Here is a 19,484-nt window from a genome sequence, read left to right on the forward strand (position 1 = left end):
ATTTAGGTGTGTTGAAATTAGGCAATTAACCCTACCCCACGCCGTCTAAATATTGGCGTCCACGGTCCGCTAAGTGACCCGTGACCTTTCGGAGTTGTCCGAGAGTCACGACCTAAATTCCGGGTGCTCAGTGGGAGACGACTCCACTGCTCCCCCTCGTGGTCGTTTATCGCCACCGACCCCTGGCCCACAACAATACATATGTAGGGTCGTGTCGATCTGGGTCGGCGGACAGGTAGAACTAGACCGGCACTCAGTAGAGCGCACACCTCCACCATGCTGAACAGTTCACGTTTTGTCTCTTTCAGTGATGAAGAATCAGTTGGAAATTTTTTTAAAAAAAATTTTGCATCCGGAGAGTTGACTTTTCGATCATTCTCTCTTGCTCCGATGATGAGTTCATGCCCGAAACGTGAACTCCTCCTTCAGCTTCTTCAGACAATGAAGGTTCTGTTGATTTCATCCGCATTGTTCCAGCTGCTGCCGACGCAGGTCGTCACAGGTCGACGCAGGTAACAGCACAATCACCTTTCAACAAGACACTCTCATCGATATCACTGGTACATACCTCTACTACCCACCATTCCTGCAAATATGTATGTAATCCTACTGGGCTGACAGGTGCGCACACTCGGCTATCTCACCTGGGTTCGAATCCCGACCCAGCTATAAACTGCCCTCCTGGTGTTCCACAGGCAGGGTGGTTCATCGATGTGTATGCCCGTCCATCGGATGGACGTTAAACTGGGCGTCCCGTCGGTCAGCATTAGTTAGTGGACCTTATAGATCCTACGATGTCCTTCGCGAATAGTCGGCGAGCTATCGCCGGAACCCTGAACAAATTCTTTCGTCGAAGGTCAGGCCTGGCCGGCCGGTTCCTGAAAGACTTGGGCCAAGCTTCCCCCGGCCAAACCCACAAGGACGTGGAAATAATTGTGACAATTAAAGTTAAACTACATTGACGATTGCATTTTGTGGCTTGATGTTGCCCTTTCCGGTCGTGTGATCCCGACCTATAAACAACAACAACAACCGGATGGTTATCAAACCCGGAAGCGGTGGGTTTGGATTGACGGGTGTTCGTGGTTTTTGTCTTGTTTTCCCGGTACATTATCATTATTATTATTATTATTCCAAACGTGTTAATTTATATTCATACGAAATGAAAGCTCGAAACGCTCGTGGAATGTGGCGCTTGACGAGTCTACGGGGAACTGTGACGTTGCGGGAATCCCGACGATTTGAACGATCCGTGTTTTAAAATGCCCGCTGTCCTCCCCGTGAGGGATCCACACGGAGTGTTACCCAGAATATTCGAGAGATGGGGATGAAAGTGTTGGATCTGCGCGGAACCATAGGTATGTTGGAGCAGAAGCACCTCGACTCGATAAAGCGGTGATAAGAATGTGAAAAGAGAGAGAGGAGGGAAACCTCATGGGGGACCAGGATCAAGGTTGGTAAGGTGGACTATCTAGAGCCTCGTGGTTCTGAAAACGAGACTGTCATCGAAAGAAGAGATTGTGGTGTCGCGTCCTCTTGTTGTGCGTCCTCCTCACGGACAGCCTTGGTTTCCGTGGGATGTTGGGTTCATTATCGATGTGGATAACATGATTTATATACAACACATTTGTTGTACTGTACTGTACTGGTAACGGGTTACATGTCAGGCGTTGCCATGGAACCTGCATTTGGCCTGTTGTGGTTAGGATTGTGGTTTAAGACCACAGTGTTGTTTGTAAAACCATTGTGGTTTGTTGGGATTCGCTAGATATCCCTTATTGTCGGGTTTTCCCTCTGTCTGTGTGTCTGTGTCTGCCTCTATCTGCGTGTGTGTCTGTGTGTGTGTGTGTCTGCCTCTCTGTGTCTGCGTGTGTGTGTTTGGTTGTGTGTGTGTGTGTCTGTGTGTGTCTGCCTCTCTGTGTCTGCGTGTGTGTGTTTGGTGTGTGTGTCTGTGTGTGTGTGTGTCTGCCTCTCTGTGTCTGCGTGTGTGTGTTTGGTTGTGTGTGTGTGTGTCTGTGTGTGTGTGTGTGTGTGTGTGTGTGTGTCTGTGTGTGTGTGTGTGTGTGTGTGTGTGTGTCTGTGTGTGTGTCTGCCTCTCTGTGTCTGCGTGTGTGTGTGTCTGCCTCTCTGTGTGTGTGTGTGTGTGTGTGTTTGGTTGTGTGTGTCTGCCTCTATCTGCGTGTGTGTGTGTGTGTGTGTGTGTGTGTGTGTCTGCCTCTCTGTGTCTCTGTCTCTGCGTGTGTGTGTGTCTGTGTCTGCCTCTGTGTCTCTGTGTCTGTGTCTGCCTCTGTGTCTGCGTGTGTGTGTTTGGTTGTGTGTGTGTGTGTGTGTGTCTGCCTCTCTGTGTCTGTGTCTGCATCTGTGTGTGTCTGTGTCTCTGTCTCTGTCTCTGCGTGTGTGTCTGTGTCTCTGTCTCTGCGTCTGTGTGTGTCTGTGTCTCTGTCTCTGCGTCTGTGTGTGTCTGTGTCTCTGTGTCTGCATCTGTGTGTGTCTGTGTCTCTGTCTCTGCGTGTGTGTCTGTGTCTCTGTCTCTGCGTCTGTGTGTGTCTGTGTCTGTGTCTCTGCGTATGTGTGTCTGTGTCTGCCTCTCTGTGTCTCTGTCTCTGAGTGTCTGTGTCTGTGTCTGCCTGTGTGTGTGTGTGTGTGTGTGTGTGTGTGTGTGTGTGTGTGTGTGTGTGTGTGTGTGTGTGTGTGTGTGTGTGTGTGTGTGTGTGTGTGTGTGTGTGTGTGTGTGTGTGTGTGTTTGGTTGTTTTCTACATTTGCGGGATTGCGGAGATGGAACAAAGTCCTCCCAGGACTCAAAGTATCCGCCTTCACTTCAGTAAGGGATCACGGTTCATGGACCAAGGTGTTCAACTTTGTTCTTCTCGGAGTTTTGTTCCGAGGTCTCTTTTCAGGATCATCACCGAACCTCGGACTGCCTCTGATTGTACTTCGTTTGTGTTAATATTCCCGGGGATTGTTTTCAAAATCTCAGTGAGGTTCTGCTTTCACATTACTGTTGCTCCAATTATCACTGGTGCAATTTTAATGCTCTTAAGCTTCCATGATCTCTTGATCTCATTTTTGAGGTCCTGATATTTGGTTATTTTCTTGATTTCTGCATTATTTAAGCCAAACTCGCTCAGTATGGATACCTCAATCAGCAATGCTGTATTTCTTTTTTGTTCTTGAGAACGATGTCTGGTCGCAAGACTTTGTTTTCTATGTTCACACTTGATGGGATGATCAGGTCATAAGTGAGCGTGATGTCCTTATTTGCAATGATTACCCTTGGTTCGTGTTTCCATGAATTTTCTGGAACTGGGATGTTGAAATTTTTGCAGAGATGCTAATGAATCACCTTTCATACTTTGTTGTGCCATTGTGTGTAAAGTTGTTCTGATAGTTTTTTGCATCCTGAGAGCAGGTGATTAGTACTTTCTGTTTCTGTCTTGCAGAACCAACACTTGTCCGTCTGGCTCAGTCCCACCATCTTTTTAAATCCATAGTGTAGTGTCCTTGATCTTGGGCATTTATTATTATTTGTTCTCCGTCCCAGGTGAGCTGACCTCTACTTAGCCATTCCAATGAGCCTTCTTTGCCAATCCCCAATCTCTCCAACTCTTTTTATTGTCATTATTTTGTATTTTCCCTGCTCTTTTGTCATTTTCCCAGTTGTTGGTATATATTTGCTGACATTTCATCTTGCATTTTTCTTTTGTCTTTTTACAATAGTTGGGGCTGTATTTCTTGCTGTTTCGTTTTCATGAGTGACATCATCTATTCACACCCGATTTTGGAAGTTTCTTGCTAGGTGAATTATTTGTTGTTTCGTATGAAGCCTGTGACTGCTGGTTGCATCATCTCTTTTTTTTTCCTGGAAGCGTGGCTGTGCCGCTGATACAGTGCCTTTGTAATCTGTAAGCTGCTACGCATTTTGCCCATTTTGGAATGATGCCAGGCTGAGTCAACCCACCTGTTGTTATTTCAACGGCACAACCGTGACTCAAAATCGAGACCCGAAGATCATAAGCCAACACCAGGCTTTGCAAGGTGATACCTTTTCTGGTTTGGTGTGCTCATACTTGTGTACAAATTGTATGCGGTAGTATGTTCAAATTTTCACGTACTCTACTTATCCTGCAGTCGGCGCTCTGTGCACTTGAGTTCCATCAGGCCGACGCTTCTTTTTCTTTACAGGTACAGTCTCGGGATGCACTGATTTTGTAGAACATTTTGTGGATAGTGAGGAGTTTCCTTGTTCTGATATCTAGTTTTCTGATTTCCACTTGTGGCTAGTTTACTATTCCACAGCTGTATTGGAACACTGTTACTGCCAGTTGGTTTATGGCTTTGATTTTATTCCTTGGGGTGAGATCTGTATTCAGGATCAGCCTTATTCTGCGCAGGTATTCTTTGGTCATTATTTTGTGTATTTCTTTGACGTATTTGGTGGCCCTCTTCTACTCCGAGGTATTTGTAAGATGCTTCGTTGTCTCGCTCCTGTATTGTTGTATCGAGTTCGATTTTTATGCTGTCCATTTATGTTGGTTTACCTTGCACGAATGTGCATTTGGCACACTTATCGAGGCCAAATTCCACCTGGATGTCGTCGGAGTACCGTTTCACGAATTTCAGTTGTTCTGCCAATTTTTTTGGTGTTCGTTGCAAATAGTTTTAAATTATCCATGTACAGTGCATGTGTTCCCTTTCTGGTTTCATTGGACGTTATTATATTGAATGTGAGGGTGTATCTGTGTCGTTGGTCAATGATGAGTTTATTGGTGGATCAAGAGCCAGGCAAAACAGGAAAGGGGGGGTGGGGGGAGACTGTCTCTCCTTGGAAGATCCCACGTCGTATCTTCACTCCTGGTATTTTGATCTTCCCTTCCGTGTGCTGCAGGATTTGTGTGGTATTGTTTTCTCAGATTTGTTATTTGAGGATTGATCTTGTACATTTGCATGCACTTTATCATCTGTGAATGTGGGACACTATTAAAAGCCCTTTTTTTTTCTAGTCTATACAAGCTTGGGCAATTTGGTTCTTCTCATATTGTAGATTTTGAGTATGGCAATGTTTAGTAGTAGGTGGTCTATTGTTCTGCAGCATCCTCTCTTGCATCCCTTCTGTTCTGCCTCTATGCCTCCTTGTTGTGTTAGGTGGTGGTGCATTGTTTCTGTGATGATTCCTGTTAAAATTTGTTCGTTGTTGGTGGGCAGGTTATTGGCCAGTATTTGAGGTACCTTTACTTGGGTTTCTTCAGACTTTTTTTGTATTCTTTGTCGAGGCTCTTTATGAGAGCAAACACATGACGCACATCAAGGGGGGCATGAGACTAGGGGTAGGAGTGGAAAGGACAAAACAGTCGGAAACGGCAACATTAGGAGATCTGTGGAAGGGAGAGGGATGGGGTGGGGAGCACAGAGTATACAAGATGGACATTACAGGGAATTTGGAGAAGGTGTGTTTGGGGTGGATTAACGTGGGTAGAAAAGATTGAGGATTTGGATGGGGGATGATGGGTGGTGGTGAACAGTTGTTTTTAAGGCCTGGAGGGAAGAATGGGATTGAATAGAGTGAGGGAGTTTATTCCAAAGGCGGGAAAAAGAGGAAAGAAAGAGTGAAGGTGAGCAGTGATTCGTGATTTTGGTAGTTTTACCAGAAGGGGTTGTTGGTGGACCTTGAGTGCCCTGCAGAAATATGGTGGGGACAAATTGCAGACAGAGCAGGGGGGCGAGACCGGAGAGGAGACGGTAGAAGACAGAAAGACCATGGGACCAGCCTGCGGTGAGAGAGTTAGAGGCCCAAAGACTCAGCCTCATCGCGGGAGATACTAATTATCCGAAATGCCTTGGTTTCCACAGCGTGAAGCCGAGAAAGGTGAGAGGCAGGAGCACCAGCCCAGAGGGGAGAGCAGTACTCCATCAGGCTGCGGACTAAAGCTTTGTATGTGATCAGGAGCTCAGGTGGGCCGAGGAAGGACTTTGCACGATGGAGGATTCCCAGTCAGCGACTGGCTTTGGAGGCCAGGTTAGAAATGTTGTTTTCCCAGGATATATTTGCTGGCACTTAGTGAGACCCAGAAGCTTGAAAGAAAGGACTTCTTCCAGAGGATTGTTGAGGGGGGGGGGGGTTCCAAACAGTCCATTCGGAGAGACATAGTGAGAGTGTGAGATTTGTCCAGATTGAAAGACATTTTCCACGTGTTGGACCAGTTTGTGATTTTTACCCAGATCTGCAGAGAGTGAAGAAGCTGCTGCTTGCCGGTCTGAGGGATTACAGATGGTCTGGCAGAGGGTGTAGTATTCAGCAAAGAGATAAAGAGGATTTTCCAGAGAGTCGGAGAGATCATCGATGAAAACCAGAAAAAGAACAAGGCCCAGAACGCTGCCTTGAAGAACTCCAGCCTGGATAGGAAGAGGGGATGAAAGAACTCCATTTGGGGCCACACGTTGACTGTGACAGGAGAGGAAGTCTGCGAGCCATGAGTGGATATGGCCTTGGATACCATAGGAAGAGAGTTTGGTGAGTAGGGCAGGGTGCCAGGCCATGTCGAAAGCACTCAATATGTCTTAGGATATAGCTTTGATTTCATGTCCGGCATTGAGAATCTCCATCCATTGTTTGGAGAGAAAAAGCAGCATATCCAGGGTTGCGTGACCTGGTCTGAAACCAAATTGATGATTGGAAATCAAGCCATTGGAGAAGAGGAAGGATTTAATGTCTGAAGCGATGATGGATTCCATGACCTTGCTGATGATTGAGAGAAGGCTGATTGGTCTGTAGTTGCAGGGATCTGTTTTTACATCTTTTTTATGTAGGATGGTAATGTTTGCTGATTTCCAAGTAGATGGCAGATGACCTTGAACAAGTGAGAGGGTGAGCAAGAGCAGAAGAGCAGGTTTTTAGGACACGTGGACTGATGCCATCTGGACCGGTTGCAGAGTCTGAGTCGAGGTTTGACAGCAAGTTCTCCATCTTGTCAGGAGAAAAGGACACAGAGTCCAGGGACAGTTGGATGCGACTGGGTCAGGGCGGTACAGAAAGCGATGGGTTTCGGACACAACATTTCGATACAAACACCGAATTGAGACACTTTGGAGTGAGTCCAAAGGTGTCACCTCCTGTGAACCATTCATCCATTTCCTGATCCCCTTGAATATGTGAATTGAATGCTCACGCGTAGTGAACGTGGAGAGTATCCAATTGCTTTAGCCAGAAGTCTGTGCGTGCGCACGTCTCCACAAAATGATGGGAGGGGGAGGGCATTCTCCCCGCGACGCTGGCACATCCCTTCTCCACTTCCCCCTATCATCCTTTTCAGTCAACACTCCCTACCCCCCACCTCCTCTTCACTCATGAATTTGTCGTAAAAATGAAGGACACCTAAATTCGATATTTCATCCATTATGGGAAATGTAAGTATTTTTTTATTTTAATTACACACAACACAAAATCATAGTGTATGCAAATACAGTGCCGAAAGAAATTCCACATCCCCCTTCAATGTTTTCACCTTTTGTTGCCTTGTAGCCTGGAATTAAATTTCATTAAATCAGGCTTTTTCCACCTTTATTTACACATCGTAACCCACAATTTCCAAGTGAAGAACAAATTCTATAAATTTCAGAAAATTAATTAAAAATACAAAACTAGAATATCTTGGATATGTGTCCACCCCCCTGGGTTAATCGTTGGTGGAAGCACATTTGACAGCAATTACAGCTGTGTCTGTGAGAGATAGGTCTCCACCAACTTTAAACATCTTGATTGGGCAATATTTTCCCATTGTTCGATACAAAACTGTTCAAGCTCAGTCAAGTTTCGTGGAAAGCGTTGATGGACAGCAATCTTCAAGTCATGCCACAGATTTTCGATTGGATTTAAGTCGGGGATGTGGCTGGGCCACTCGAGGACATTTATCTTTTTGTTCCTTAGCCACTCCAGTGTAGCTTTGGCTGTGTGCTTCGGGTTGTTGTCATGTTGAAAGGTGAACTTCCGTCCCAATTTCAGTTTTCTTGCAGAGGGCAGCAGGTTTTCCTCGAGGATTTTTCGAAATTTTGCTCCATCCATTTTCTCTCCTCTCTTGCCAAGTACCCCAGTCCCTGCTGATGAGCAACATCCCCATAACATGATACTGCCACCACCGTGCTTCTTAGTCGGGATGGTGTTCTTTGGGTGATGTGCTCTGTTGGGTTTGCGCCAAACGTAACATTTTGTATTTAGGCCAAAAAATTCCATCTTGGTTTTGTCAGACCACAAAACTTTTTGCCACCATGGCTTCAGAATCTCCAGTGGTTTTTTGCATAACTCCAACGGGTCTCAAGATGGGCTTTTTTGAGTAATGGCTTCCTTCTTGCAACCCTACCGTACAGGCCAGACTTGTGGAGTGCTTGGGCTATTGTTGTCACATGTACACAGTGAGCACTCTTTACCATAAAGGCATGTGTCATTCCACCTCATATCACCGGAGGCCTCTCAGTTGACCCCCTCAGATTTACTTTAAACTTTCATAAAATAGTTCCCAGGTATCAAAATGAAGCTGCGTAAAATTTTCGGTCCATAGATGCGGTCAACTCCGAGATATTGAGGGTTGAAAATGTGGTTGTGGCCCGATTTTTATGGTCGTTGCGAGCATCACAAAATGAACGGCTACTTTTAAACTCCCACAACTTTTTAAATATTAATGCTGGAGCCTTGAAATTTTCAGAGATTATTCTTCTATAACTGCTCTGTCAGAAACAAACATAAAACGGAGTATACATCTATTAATTTTTTATGACCTGATCAGTTGAAATCCAGAAAAAAATGTTGGTTTTGTATGAAGACCCAACTTTAAGACCCCATATATTTTTATTGACCCATCCCAGAAGCTTGCGTTTTTTTCATGTAATAACTGTATGGTAGTAGTATTCAAATACATGTTTACTTTTCTTAATCGGTCATATATAATACAGTCATGATCCCTCAAAAATTGAAAATTTTCATTTTTCCCCGAAATTCAGGTGAGGATTGCAAATATATGACAAGGTATACCACTTCAAATTGTTCACCATTGGAAAGAGCATATTCAAGTTTACAAAAGTGTCAAATATCAAAGTAGTATAATGTTTCTATCAATATTTTAAAATATTTGAAAAACTCTGTTCTGCCAGTGCTGTGCGTGTTGTGTGTGCTATTTAATGAACAGTCCTTTTACATGTAGTACATGTATATACAATGTAATACATAGTGTTGTGGTTACCAGATTCGCAAACCACCATTCAGGTCCCTTAGGTGAGGTATCTCGGTAAGTACATGTGTAGTTAGGCCCAAACCCGTTGTCTAGTGGGAATACATGTCATTTATACGTGCTGCGACTCTTCAGGATAGCCGTTTTTCTTTTACTATCTTTATTTTGGACCAATCGCCACCATCACAACAACAACCACCAACCACAACGCCGCTTCACCACAACCGCCATAACCTTTACCGTCACAACTCGCCACCATCGCATCACCGTCATCTCGCGCCACTCATGGGCACCGATGCTGGACTCGTGTAGGGCGCACGTTGAACAGCGTGTACAAAATCACGGATTTTCTGCTTCAAAAACGGATCCAAAACGACACACGCCCACTTTTTGCCGTCCAATCGGTGAGCGAGGGGCGAATTGGCCCCGCCCCCAGGGCGATCGATATATGCAAATTTGTGGATCAAAAAGCCTTCACGCCCACTTTTTCTCGGGCCAATGGGGAGCGAGTTGAAAGGTCAAAGGGAGGGGGTCAAAGGCGAAGTTACGGGGGGATAAAAGGACGGTGTTGGTCAGTCAAAGGAGTCGTAAAAGTCGGAGCGAAAGAGTAGTAAAGGTCGGAACGAGGCGAAGGAGTCGGAACAGAGAGTCAAGACTTCGCGGGCGGTGGAGCTGCTCGTCGTGTGCGTTGAAGTCGGAACGGAGGGGACGAGCTGTGGAGAGGCGGCGAGGGCGGACGAGGGGGTGCTCGCGTCGTGCAGGGAGCTGCACCCCTGGGAGGCCGGCAGCGCGACCTGGCCGAGGTGGAGACGCTCGTCGCGCACATAATAAAGATCCTCTATACCCCGAGCATCAGCAACCCCCTCCTGTTTCCCCCGCGCTGAGATAGTGCGACCAAGGGGGCCCCGTTCCCACCCCCTGCCAGGCACTGTCCACGAGGCCCGCGGGTTGCGGGGCCATCGCCGCTCCGCGTCTCATCACCAGACGGGTAGGCCCGACCAGGTCTCGGCCCCAGGCCTACCTCATTCTTGAGGGTATTTCTTTTCCTTGGTTTTGGGTATGTGTTGTCGACAGCGTCTGTGAAGTAGAATTGTATAAGTGTTGCCGTGTGCTCGGTAGTCGGAATTAGCTCTGCACTGTGTTTTCACTTTTATGTTTGCTTTTTGTGTAAATGGAATTGTGTTTTCTTTTTTGTGTGCATTTGGTGGAATTGTATTTGTGGGCTTCCCGTGTGCCGAGAATAAATGTGCTTTATTGTTGAACTGTTCTCCCGCTTCGCTTCGTCTTTTCCCCCATTGAACCCTCATCTTGCTTCACGTAAAGGGTTGGTAGTGGGCTGAATACGCCCGATAATTAATCGAACCGTCGAGGTCGACGATAACACCGCTCGGTTATTCTGATAGTACGGAACGGGTCGCTTAAGTGGCCCGTGTCCGAAGTCGACCTGCGGCGAGGTGCGATCGCCCGGTCTACCCTCCGCGTGGGTACTTAGGTAGTTCGAATTTGGCGAGCAACCCTATCCCGCGCGGGGGCTGATTGGCTCGATCGCGGTGAGACCGAAAGGTCCACCCGTGACTGGTTCCCGGCGTTAGTCCGAGAGGGTCACGACTGGATTGTCCGTCCGGTGGGCGACGTGCCGCGATTCGAGTTACGTGGCCGTCCGCACGCCGGCGGGCGCGAAGACCGCAACACTGGTGTCAGGAGTGGGATACAAATCCATCGCCCTCCTCGCGGCACTGGTATCGGAGAACAGGAAAACGGGCTCTCCTGTCTCCAGCGAAATTCACGGGAATCGGTCCAGGGGTGAGAGAAGCGACCCCCGATTCCCTCCAAATTACGAGCGAGCAAATTAACCCTTCACGAGAAGCAAGATGGCGTCTCAAGGCGAGCGGGAGCCGGGGGTATTAGAAATGGATGTAGAATGTGTAGGATCCATGGCCCAGGATGGAATCCCCGAGCAGGAAATGTTGATTGTGCAGGAACACGGACTCGCCCAACTGAACCCAGGGCCCGAGGTGGGTGCGGCCGCGGCGTATGACACCTCCCCCCCCCCTCTCCACCAAAACCCTTCCCCAACCCTTGCCGAAACTGCTCAGCTGAGTGCATCCACCATCGCCCAGCTATACGCCATGCTGGCGGCAATGAACGAAAAGATGAATGCGAAAATGATCGAAAAAATGGATGCAAACACAAATGAAATGAAAAACGAAATGAAAGGCATGAACGAAAAGATGAATGCGAAAATGATCGAAAAAATGGATGCAAACACAAATGAAATGAAAAACGAAATGAAAGGCATGAACGAAAAGATGGATACAAATACAAATGAAGTGAAAACGACGATGGATGCGAATACACAGCAAATAAACGGAATGGAAGCAAACATGAAAGAAGAGATGAAAGAGCTACGGGGTGAGACGCAGAACATGGGCCGATGCCTGCAGGCGGGCATGAAGGCCGTGACCAGGGAGCTGGGAATGGCGACTCCACGTGTGGGAGCAAACGAGCTGGGTGGGGGTGCTACGGCTGACAGGCCCGCGGTGGAGGCGGGTGAAAAAATAATTCGTGGAACGTGTTGGGCGAGGGTCGTGACGATGACCGAAAGGGAAAAATTAAATGGGGAGACCAAAACGTGTGAGACGAGACACGAGGTGACGACAACAGAAATAATAGTTGAGACAAGGGAGGTAAAGGGTGAAGAGTTGGCAGAGACACGGGAGATGGGAACGATAGAGGGAAGACTACACGATGAAGACGGGGTAAGTGACGCGCACGCACACACGGAGGTAGTGGAGGAGGACAATGGGGTTGAGCTCGCGGAGCGTGTAGGGACCCGGTGCGAGCACCTGGATGGCCTCCTCCAGGAACGAGGGGAGGGAGTATGCCCCCTTGAGGCGAGTCACGACCAGGTGAGTTCGGTCGTGCTTGCGAGGTTGAGGGGACGAGTGCTGTGGACGGGTGCACGGAGAGCTTGGGGGGTGTAGAGGCCCCGGAGACCCTTGTGGGGACACAAATCCCCAGTGTGGTTGTCCCTGTGTGTGTGGTGCAAGGTGTGAGTGCGGCACCGTGTGTGGAAGCGACCCCGTGTGTGAGTGGTGTGGTGGCGATGGTGCCGGAGTACGTGCTTCCCAGCACGCCCCGTGTGTGGATGAGGCACGGAGTGTGAGTGAGGCACCGCGGGTTAGTGCCCCCGCGTGTGTGGGTGAGGCACCGTGTGTGGAAGAGACCGCGTGTGTGAGTGTCGCCGTGTGTATGAGTGAGGTACCGCGGGTGAGTGCCCCCGCGTGTGTGGATGAGGCACGGTGTGAGAGTAGTGAGGCACGCGTGAGTGAACGGCCGTGTGCAAGGTCGCTGTGAGCCAGGGAGACCGTGTGTGTGAGAGAGCGGTATGTGAGGGAGATGTCGGTTGGCATGCGGGAGCACGCAGCCGCATCTCCCGGTGTGAATGTGATGGTGTGGACTGTGTGCGTCGTAACACGCAGGTATGCGTGTGTGGAATGGCGACGGAGACGGCGACAGAGGAGAGAAAGCCGAGTAGCGGCTGTAGTTGTTTCGAGGACCGTGCCGGGTTCACCCAGCAGTGAGCACGCGGTTCGTGCTGTGCAACGCACGAGACCACCACGTGCTCGCTTGCGAGAGTGAAGTCCCGGTCCGGAAACGCACGCGGTGGATTTGCCGATCCCGCGGACGGACAAAGTTTAGGCAGGTAAATGGATTTGGACCGGACGGGTTCTCCACGCGATCATGTGTGTTAAGCTCCAACGGGCAAAGCACATGTGTTCGCGTGGGGAACCCCTCGAGACGTGGGGCTTGTTTTTTTTATGCGCACGGTGACGCCATGGCTGCACGTGGGGTTGGAATCCGGCAGGAGGGGTATCTCTGCCGGATGGTCCCGTCCAAGGAGGGACGAGGAACACGTGCAGCTGCATGACGTCACGGGCAGTTGCAAAGTGCAAAGAGCGCGAGTTGCCGCGCTGGCGCTGCGCATGTAAAAAAAAAAAAAAGAACAAGCCTCACTTTCGGGTACACAGGATTCCTGGGCAAGGGGTGAAAGACCCCTTAGCCTGGGCACAGGATGGAAACTAGTTAGGGGGAAGGGTTAGCTTAGTTAGACCGACTCCATGGGGCAGGGGTAAGTCCTCATGGAGTCCGTGGAATGGATTAGTTAGAGGGATTGTAGCCAGATTTAGGTTGGGAAATAAAATGGGATTATTTCGGAGACAGTGACAGACTGTGAGTGTGTAGAGGGGACGTAGTTTAGCTACGTAGTGTTAAAAGGAACGTGCTACTAGTTTAAGGGACGACGTGGGAGCACGAGTTAGTTCGGGGGTGCAGTTAGAAGAATGGCAGAGTTCAGCGGTGTGTGTGTTGAAGAGTTGGTGAGTTATGAGGTGAAGACATGTTGAGTGAGGTGGAAGCATGTGCTTGGTGAGTGAGTGAGGCCAGCGGGTCTGTGTGTGTGGAGTGAATGGGGAATGCATGGTGCGATGAGTGATTGGGGGGAGGAGTGACTCCCGCCCAAGGGACCCCCGGGGTCAGTGTAGAGTGAGTTAGCTGGGTTAGTCAAATTGAAAAATGGAGGTCGTTTTGTTGTTGGTGGGAAAGTAGGCTCGAGACCCATTTGGAGGGGTGCAGGAGCCCTGTTGACGGGCTTGGGAGCGTGGCTGCGAAAGGTGAGTATCGCTGAGTGGGTACCCCGGGCACCAGGCTAGTCGGCCGTGGTAGGCCATGGGCCCATGGGGGGCCGGGATAGAGTAGTGGGCACGGGTGCGCCTGCTTGGTGCGGGGCCCGGGGCGCCATTAGCCGCGTGGGCAGTGTTGTGGGCACGGGTGACCCTCGGAAAGGGGCCCGGGAGGCCGGCCTGCCACGTGTGCGGTTCAGGGAGGGTGCCATGGGGGGCACTCCCCGGTGTTAGGGAGCTGGTAGGCTCGGAGGCAGTGTAGTGCCCGGGGTGCCATAGCGGGAGAATCGGCAGAGGGTCGTGCCTGCCAAAGGGAGCCACGTGTCCCAGCCAGGAGACCGTGTGAGGGCACGGAGAGAAAATTGGGGGTGAGGCCCGAAATTGTGAGGACACCAACACAGGCGACGGGAATCTGGGTTGATAGAACCAATAGTTTAAGCGAGAGGCGCTTGTTGAAAGCCCCGGGGTAGTTTAACAGTTAAATGGTTAGGGTAGATTAGGAGATGTACCCCTCCGCACCATCCATCCCCTCGCTCTCGTTGTGGGCCGCTGGACCCACTTTGGGTTAGATCGCCGAACTCTGGGGAGGCCATTCTGAGGCTTCGTTGGGCCTCGACACAGGACGTTAGCTCTCCCTTATTCCCCTCCGGGAAGGGAACGTAGGGGTTGGGAGTAGGCTAGGTGACAGAATAGGTTAGCCGAAGAAAGACGATAAAGGGGGGTTAGGGGACGATTTATAGTGGGGAAGTAAAAATAAAAACAACAAAAAAAAATAAGTTGGGGCTAAATTGGGGTTTGACAAATTAAGGGAGTGGGTATGTACAGTGACAGGCAAAGGCGATAGGTTGGGAGGGAGACAGGTAGGTAGGTCCGAGCCCGACTTCCAAGTGGCCAGCACCACCGCACTCCCTCCACCAACCTCCACTGAACGGCAAAGGCTAGCCAACTCCATCGGCTGGCCGTGTTTTTCTTCGAGGCGGAGGCCGGCCAACTTCATCGGCAGCTGTTGTTTTGCTGCAAGGCCTGTGCCATCGGCTGGCCGTGTTTTGCTTCAAGGCCTGTGCCGGCCACTTCATCTGCAGCTGTGGTACTTCAAGGCCTGTGCCGGCCAGTTCTTCTGCGGGCTGTGTTTGCCTGCAGCGGCCTTCTTCTGCGGGCTGTGTTGCCTGCACCTTTGCCATGCCATGCCCACTGCCCATGTACACCAGCCCCGTTCAATTTTTGCTTTGCCCCCCCTGTTCATTTCCATGTGCGCCAGGATCAGAAAGCAACAGTTTGCAAGCTGCAAGAACTGCCCTGTTGGCAGCTACAACACGGGCCTGCAGTGGCGGCCCGTGCACCGTGTTTGTGTTCATGCATCCATTCGTTGTGCTCATTGCGTGTGCCACTTGAGCTGGCACGGAGACTGCGTTTGTGCAGCCCATGCACCGTTGTGGTTCACTGCGTTCAGTTCAAAAGGGAAGGCCTTGGACTGCGTGTGAGCAGCCAGCCACGTTCCCTGTCACCTGCATTGTTTGAGCCAGAGACTGCATGCGGGCAGCCTGGCTCCCTGCTAACTGCTTTTCTTTTGCAGAGTTCATTGATCCTGGGCCATGGTTTAGTGTAAAATTTGTAAGTTAAGGTTAAGATGTACTGTACATATGAGTGCGCCCCCGGCATGTATGTCTTAGCGCCGGCAATTTTATTTAAGTCGTCCGTGTGAGTGAGTTTGTTTAGGTAGTTACGCAGCCCTCAGGTTATTTATTTTGGGGACACGAATACCATGAATGTCGCACTCAGGGATCCGTAGGTAAAATGTACTAGGGGAAAACTACACATGATGGCACACGAAAATTTGACGACTCGGGACGAGTCTGTAAAAAGGGAAGGGGGTAGTGTTGTGGTTACCAGATTCGCAAACCACCATTCAGGTCCCTTAGGTGAGGTATCTCGGTAAGTACATGTGTAGTTAGGCCCAAACCCGTTGTCTAGTGGGAATACATGTCATTTATACGTGCTGCGACTCTTCAGGATAGCCGTTTTTCTTTTACTATCTTTATTTTGGACCAATCGCCACCATCACAACAACAACCACCAACCACAACGCCGCTTCACCACAACCGCCATAACCTTTACCGTCACAACTCGCCACCATCGCATCACCGTCATCTCGCGCCACTCATGGGCACCGATGCTGGACTCGTGTAGGGCGCACGTTGAACAGCGTGTACAAAATCACGGATTTTCTGCTTCAAAAACGGATCCAAAACGACACACGCCCACTTTTTGCCGTCCAATCGGTGAGCGAGGGGCGTGGCCCGCCCCCAGGGCGATCGATATATGCAAATTTGTGGATCAAAAAGCCTTCACGCCCACTTTTTCTCGGGCCAATGGGGAGCGAGTTGAAAGGTCAAAGGGAGGGGGTCAAAGGCGAAGTTACGGGGGGATAAAAGGACGGTGTTGGTCAGTCAAAGGAGTCGTAAAAGTCGGAGCGAAAGAGTAGTAAAGGTCGGAACGAGGCGAAGGAGTCGGAACAGAGAGTCAAGACTTCGCGGGCGGTGGAGCTGCTCGTCGTGTGCGTTGAAGTCGGAACGGAGGGGACGAGCTGTGGAGAGGCGGCGGGGGCGGACGAGGGGGTGCTCGCGTCGTGCAGGGAGCTGCACCCCTGGGAGGCCGGCAGCGCGACCTGGCCGAGGTGGAGACGCTCGTCGCGCACATAATAAAGATCCTCTATACCCCGAGCATCAGCAACCCCCTCCTGTTTCCCCCCGCGCTGAGATAGTGCGACCAAGGGGGCCCCGTTCCCACCCCCCTGCCAGGCACTGTCCACGAGGCCCGCGGGTTGCGGGGCCATCGCCGCTCCGCGTCTCATCACCAGACGGGTAGGCCCGACCAGGTCTCGGCCCCAGGCCTACCTCATTCTTGAGGGTATTTCTTTTCCTTGGTTTTGGGTATGTGTTGTCGGCGCCGTCTGTGAAGTAGAATTGTATAAGTGTTGCCGTGTGCTCGGTAGTCGGAATTAGCTCTGCACTGTGTTTTCACTTTTATGTTTGCTTTTTGTGTAAATGGAATTGTGTTTTCTTTTTTGTGTGCATTTGGTGGAATTGTATTTGTGGGCTTCCCGTGTGCCGAGAATAAATGTGCTTTATTGTTGAACTGTTCTCCCGCTTCGCTTCGTCTTTTCCCCCATTGAACCCTCATCTTGCTTCACGTAAAGGGTTGGTAGTGGGCTGAATACGCCCGATAATTAATCGAACCGTCGAGGTCGACGATAACACCGCTCGGTTATTCTGATAGTACGGAACGGGTCGCTTAAGTGGCCCGTGTCCGAAGTCGACCTGCGGCGAGGTGCGATCGCCCGGTCTACCCTCCGCGTGGGTACTTAGGTAGTTCGAATTTGGCGAGCAACCCTATCCCGCGCGGGGGCTGATTGGCTCGATCGCGGTGAGACCGAAAGGTCCACCCGTGACTGGTTCCCGGCGTTAGTCCGAGAGGGTCACGACTGGATTGTCCGTCCGGTGGGCGACGTGCCGCGATTCGAGTTACGTGGCCGTCCGCACGCCGGCGGGCGCGAAGACCGCAACAATATCATCTGCTATTAGGATACCATGAACACAATACTTTGAAATATTTTTGTATTATTAATTTTAATCATAGAACTAATCATTCATAATTCCCATGGTGCCCACACCATGCACTCACTTCATGTATTCACGACTGTGTTAACAACAGTTTTAAAAAAAAATAGAAAATACAAGTCTAAAGACAACGATGGTTCACGAGCGGTATTTGACGATGTAGATTGTTTCATAAGTCAAGGATGAGACAATGTGATCATGTTTGACCAAGTTATAAAAATGATCAACATGATGTGGTACGAGTGACAGGTTATTAGCTGCAAAATGTCGAAAACCCTGTTTCGTTCAACAACTTAAAAAATTTGACTTTTGCATAACCTTAAAAGGTCACAAAACAATGTTGTGGACATTAAAATAAGGAAACAGGATATGTGCTATAGCTTATTGGAGTTAGTTCGTCGAAGAAGGTCGAAAACCCGGTGCGATTCCCACAACTTTGAAAATTTGACCTTTGTGAACTTTAAAGGTCAAAGGTCAAGGATTATGACCTTTGGTACAAAACTTCCTCTGGAACATTCCAGGAACAACATAACATCAAGGAGGCTATATGGCATTTCGCACTCTTCGGATTAATTAATTATCCAGACTTTGATGAAGGGGGCGCCACGGGCAAGGTGTTCGAGATAGAGCAAAATGGTTTCAAGACTTTAGGTGGGGAATAACCTGAAGATTATGCATAAAAAATATTGTCATCCAAGCTCTCAAAGTTTGGGTGGTCTTGTGATTTTTATGTCAAAATTCGCAATTTTCTAAGTTCGTGACCTTGACCTTGGGACGAAAATGAAAAATCGAGCTCCGTGGGGCGATGTAGGTGCCATTGGGCTAGCCAAATACCGAAGCCCCTGCCAGATTCGACAAACCCCCTCGGAGAAGATGGATTTTTATGTCTAAATTCTCAATTTTCGAAGTTCGTGACCTTGTAACCTTGACCTTGGGACGAAAATGAAAAATCGAGCTCCGTGGGCCTATGCAGGTGCCATTGGGCTAACCAAATACCGAAACCCCTGTCAGATTCGACAAACCCCCAAGAAGATGCAAATTGAAATTGGCTACCCCCTAAAAACACATTTTTTTTTTGGCGTGGCTCTGCCCATAATGGGCGCACCATGCCCATTCTCAGGAAAACACAACTAGATCATGATATAAACCTCCCACCAAAATTTTGTCAGGATCGGATCAAAGCCCACGGAGCTATGTTTGGGACAGACCGACAGCCGGTAGGCGGACATGGGTAGTCGACTACCCAATAGAACCTGACGCGATGGGCCCGTTCAATGGGGAATGACCTGAGGATGAAGCACAAGAAAATTCATATTCTGGCTTCAAGGGTGAATGCTGCAGATTGTTTTTTCGTTAAAATACCCCCACATTTAGAGGTTTTTCGGCCGTTGCTAGGTAACGGAGGGGTCCATAGCAATGGTTGTTTCTCGCACATAACCAGGACATACCATGAACCTACCCTACCAGTTTCATGTATATCTGACTCATAGTCTCTGAGATATAACGAACTTCGTTTTTTTATTGTTTTCGACCAGGGTTCATTCAAAGTCTATCTTCTCCGACAGTTTTCATAGGATCTGGCTGGAAACTTTTGACAATATGGCTGAATGTGCTGCCCACAGTCGCTCGTGGCCCGATTTTTGATTTTCAAAAAAATAATTTTTTTATGATTTTTCAAAAATTTCAAAGTCCTGTTGCTCGGCAACGGTGGTGTGTAACGGTTCTCATTTGCACACAACTAAGTCATGGTATGAACCTACCAACCAAGGTTCATCGAAATCGGCATTGTATTAACTGAGCACTGGACCGAACAGAGGGACAGACAGACAGACAGACAAGCCGGTAGGCGGACATGGGAAGTCGATTACCCAATATAACCTTATGCGATGGGCCCGTTCGATGGGGAATGACCTGAGGATTAAGCACAAGAAAATTAATGATTCTAGCTTCATGGGTTAATGCTGCAGAT

General features: G+C 49.3%; 1 protein-coding gene across 18 annotated transcripts in view; it reads left to right on the forward strand.

The window, feature by feature from the left end:
• Positions 1 to 1,033: 1,033 nt before the first annotated feature.
• Positions 1,034 to 19,484, forward strand: part of PIGV (phosphatidylinositol glycan anchor biosynthesis class V) — a 105,220-nt gene continuing 86,769 nt past the window's right edge. For 5 of the 18 annotated variants that reach the window (XM_085880331.1, XM_085880335.1, XM_085880332.1 and 2 more), the window contains exon 1: positions 7,379 to 7,402. In XM_085880331.1, the coding sequence (XP_085736457.1) occupies positions 7,394 to 7,402 (9 nt within the window). In that variant the 5' untranslated portion in view covers positions 7,379 to 7,393. Of the gene's footprint in view, positions 1,359 to 1,438; positions 1,542 to 3,441; positions 3,543 to 3,718; positions 3,798 to 3,867; positions 4,037 to 4,129; positions 4,184 to 7,378; positions 7,403 to 19,484 lie in introns of those variants that run through there. The other 13 variants (XM_085880302.1, XM_085880317.1, XM_085880312.1 and 10 more) reach the window with 13 other exon arrangements.

The sequence above is a fragment of the Eptatretus burgeri genome, chromosome 1 (genome assembly GCF_056783735.1).
Source record: "Eptatretus burgeri isolate ZD-2024b chromosome 1, Ebu_testis_v1, whole genome shotgun sequence".
In the NCBI taxonomy this organism is placed as follows: Eukaryota; Metazoa; Chordata; class Myxini; order Myxiniformes; family Myxinidae; genus Eptatretus; species Eptatretus burgeri.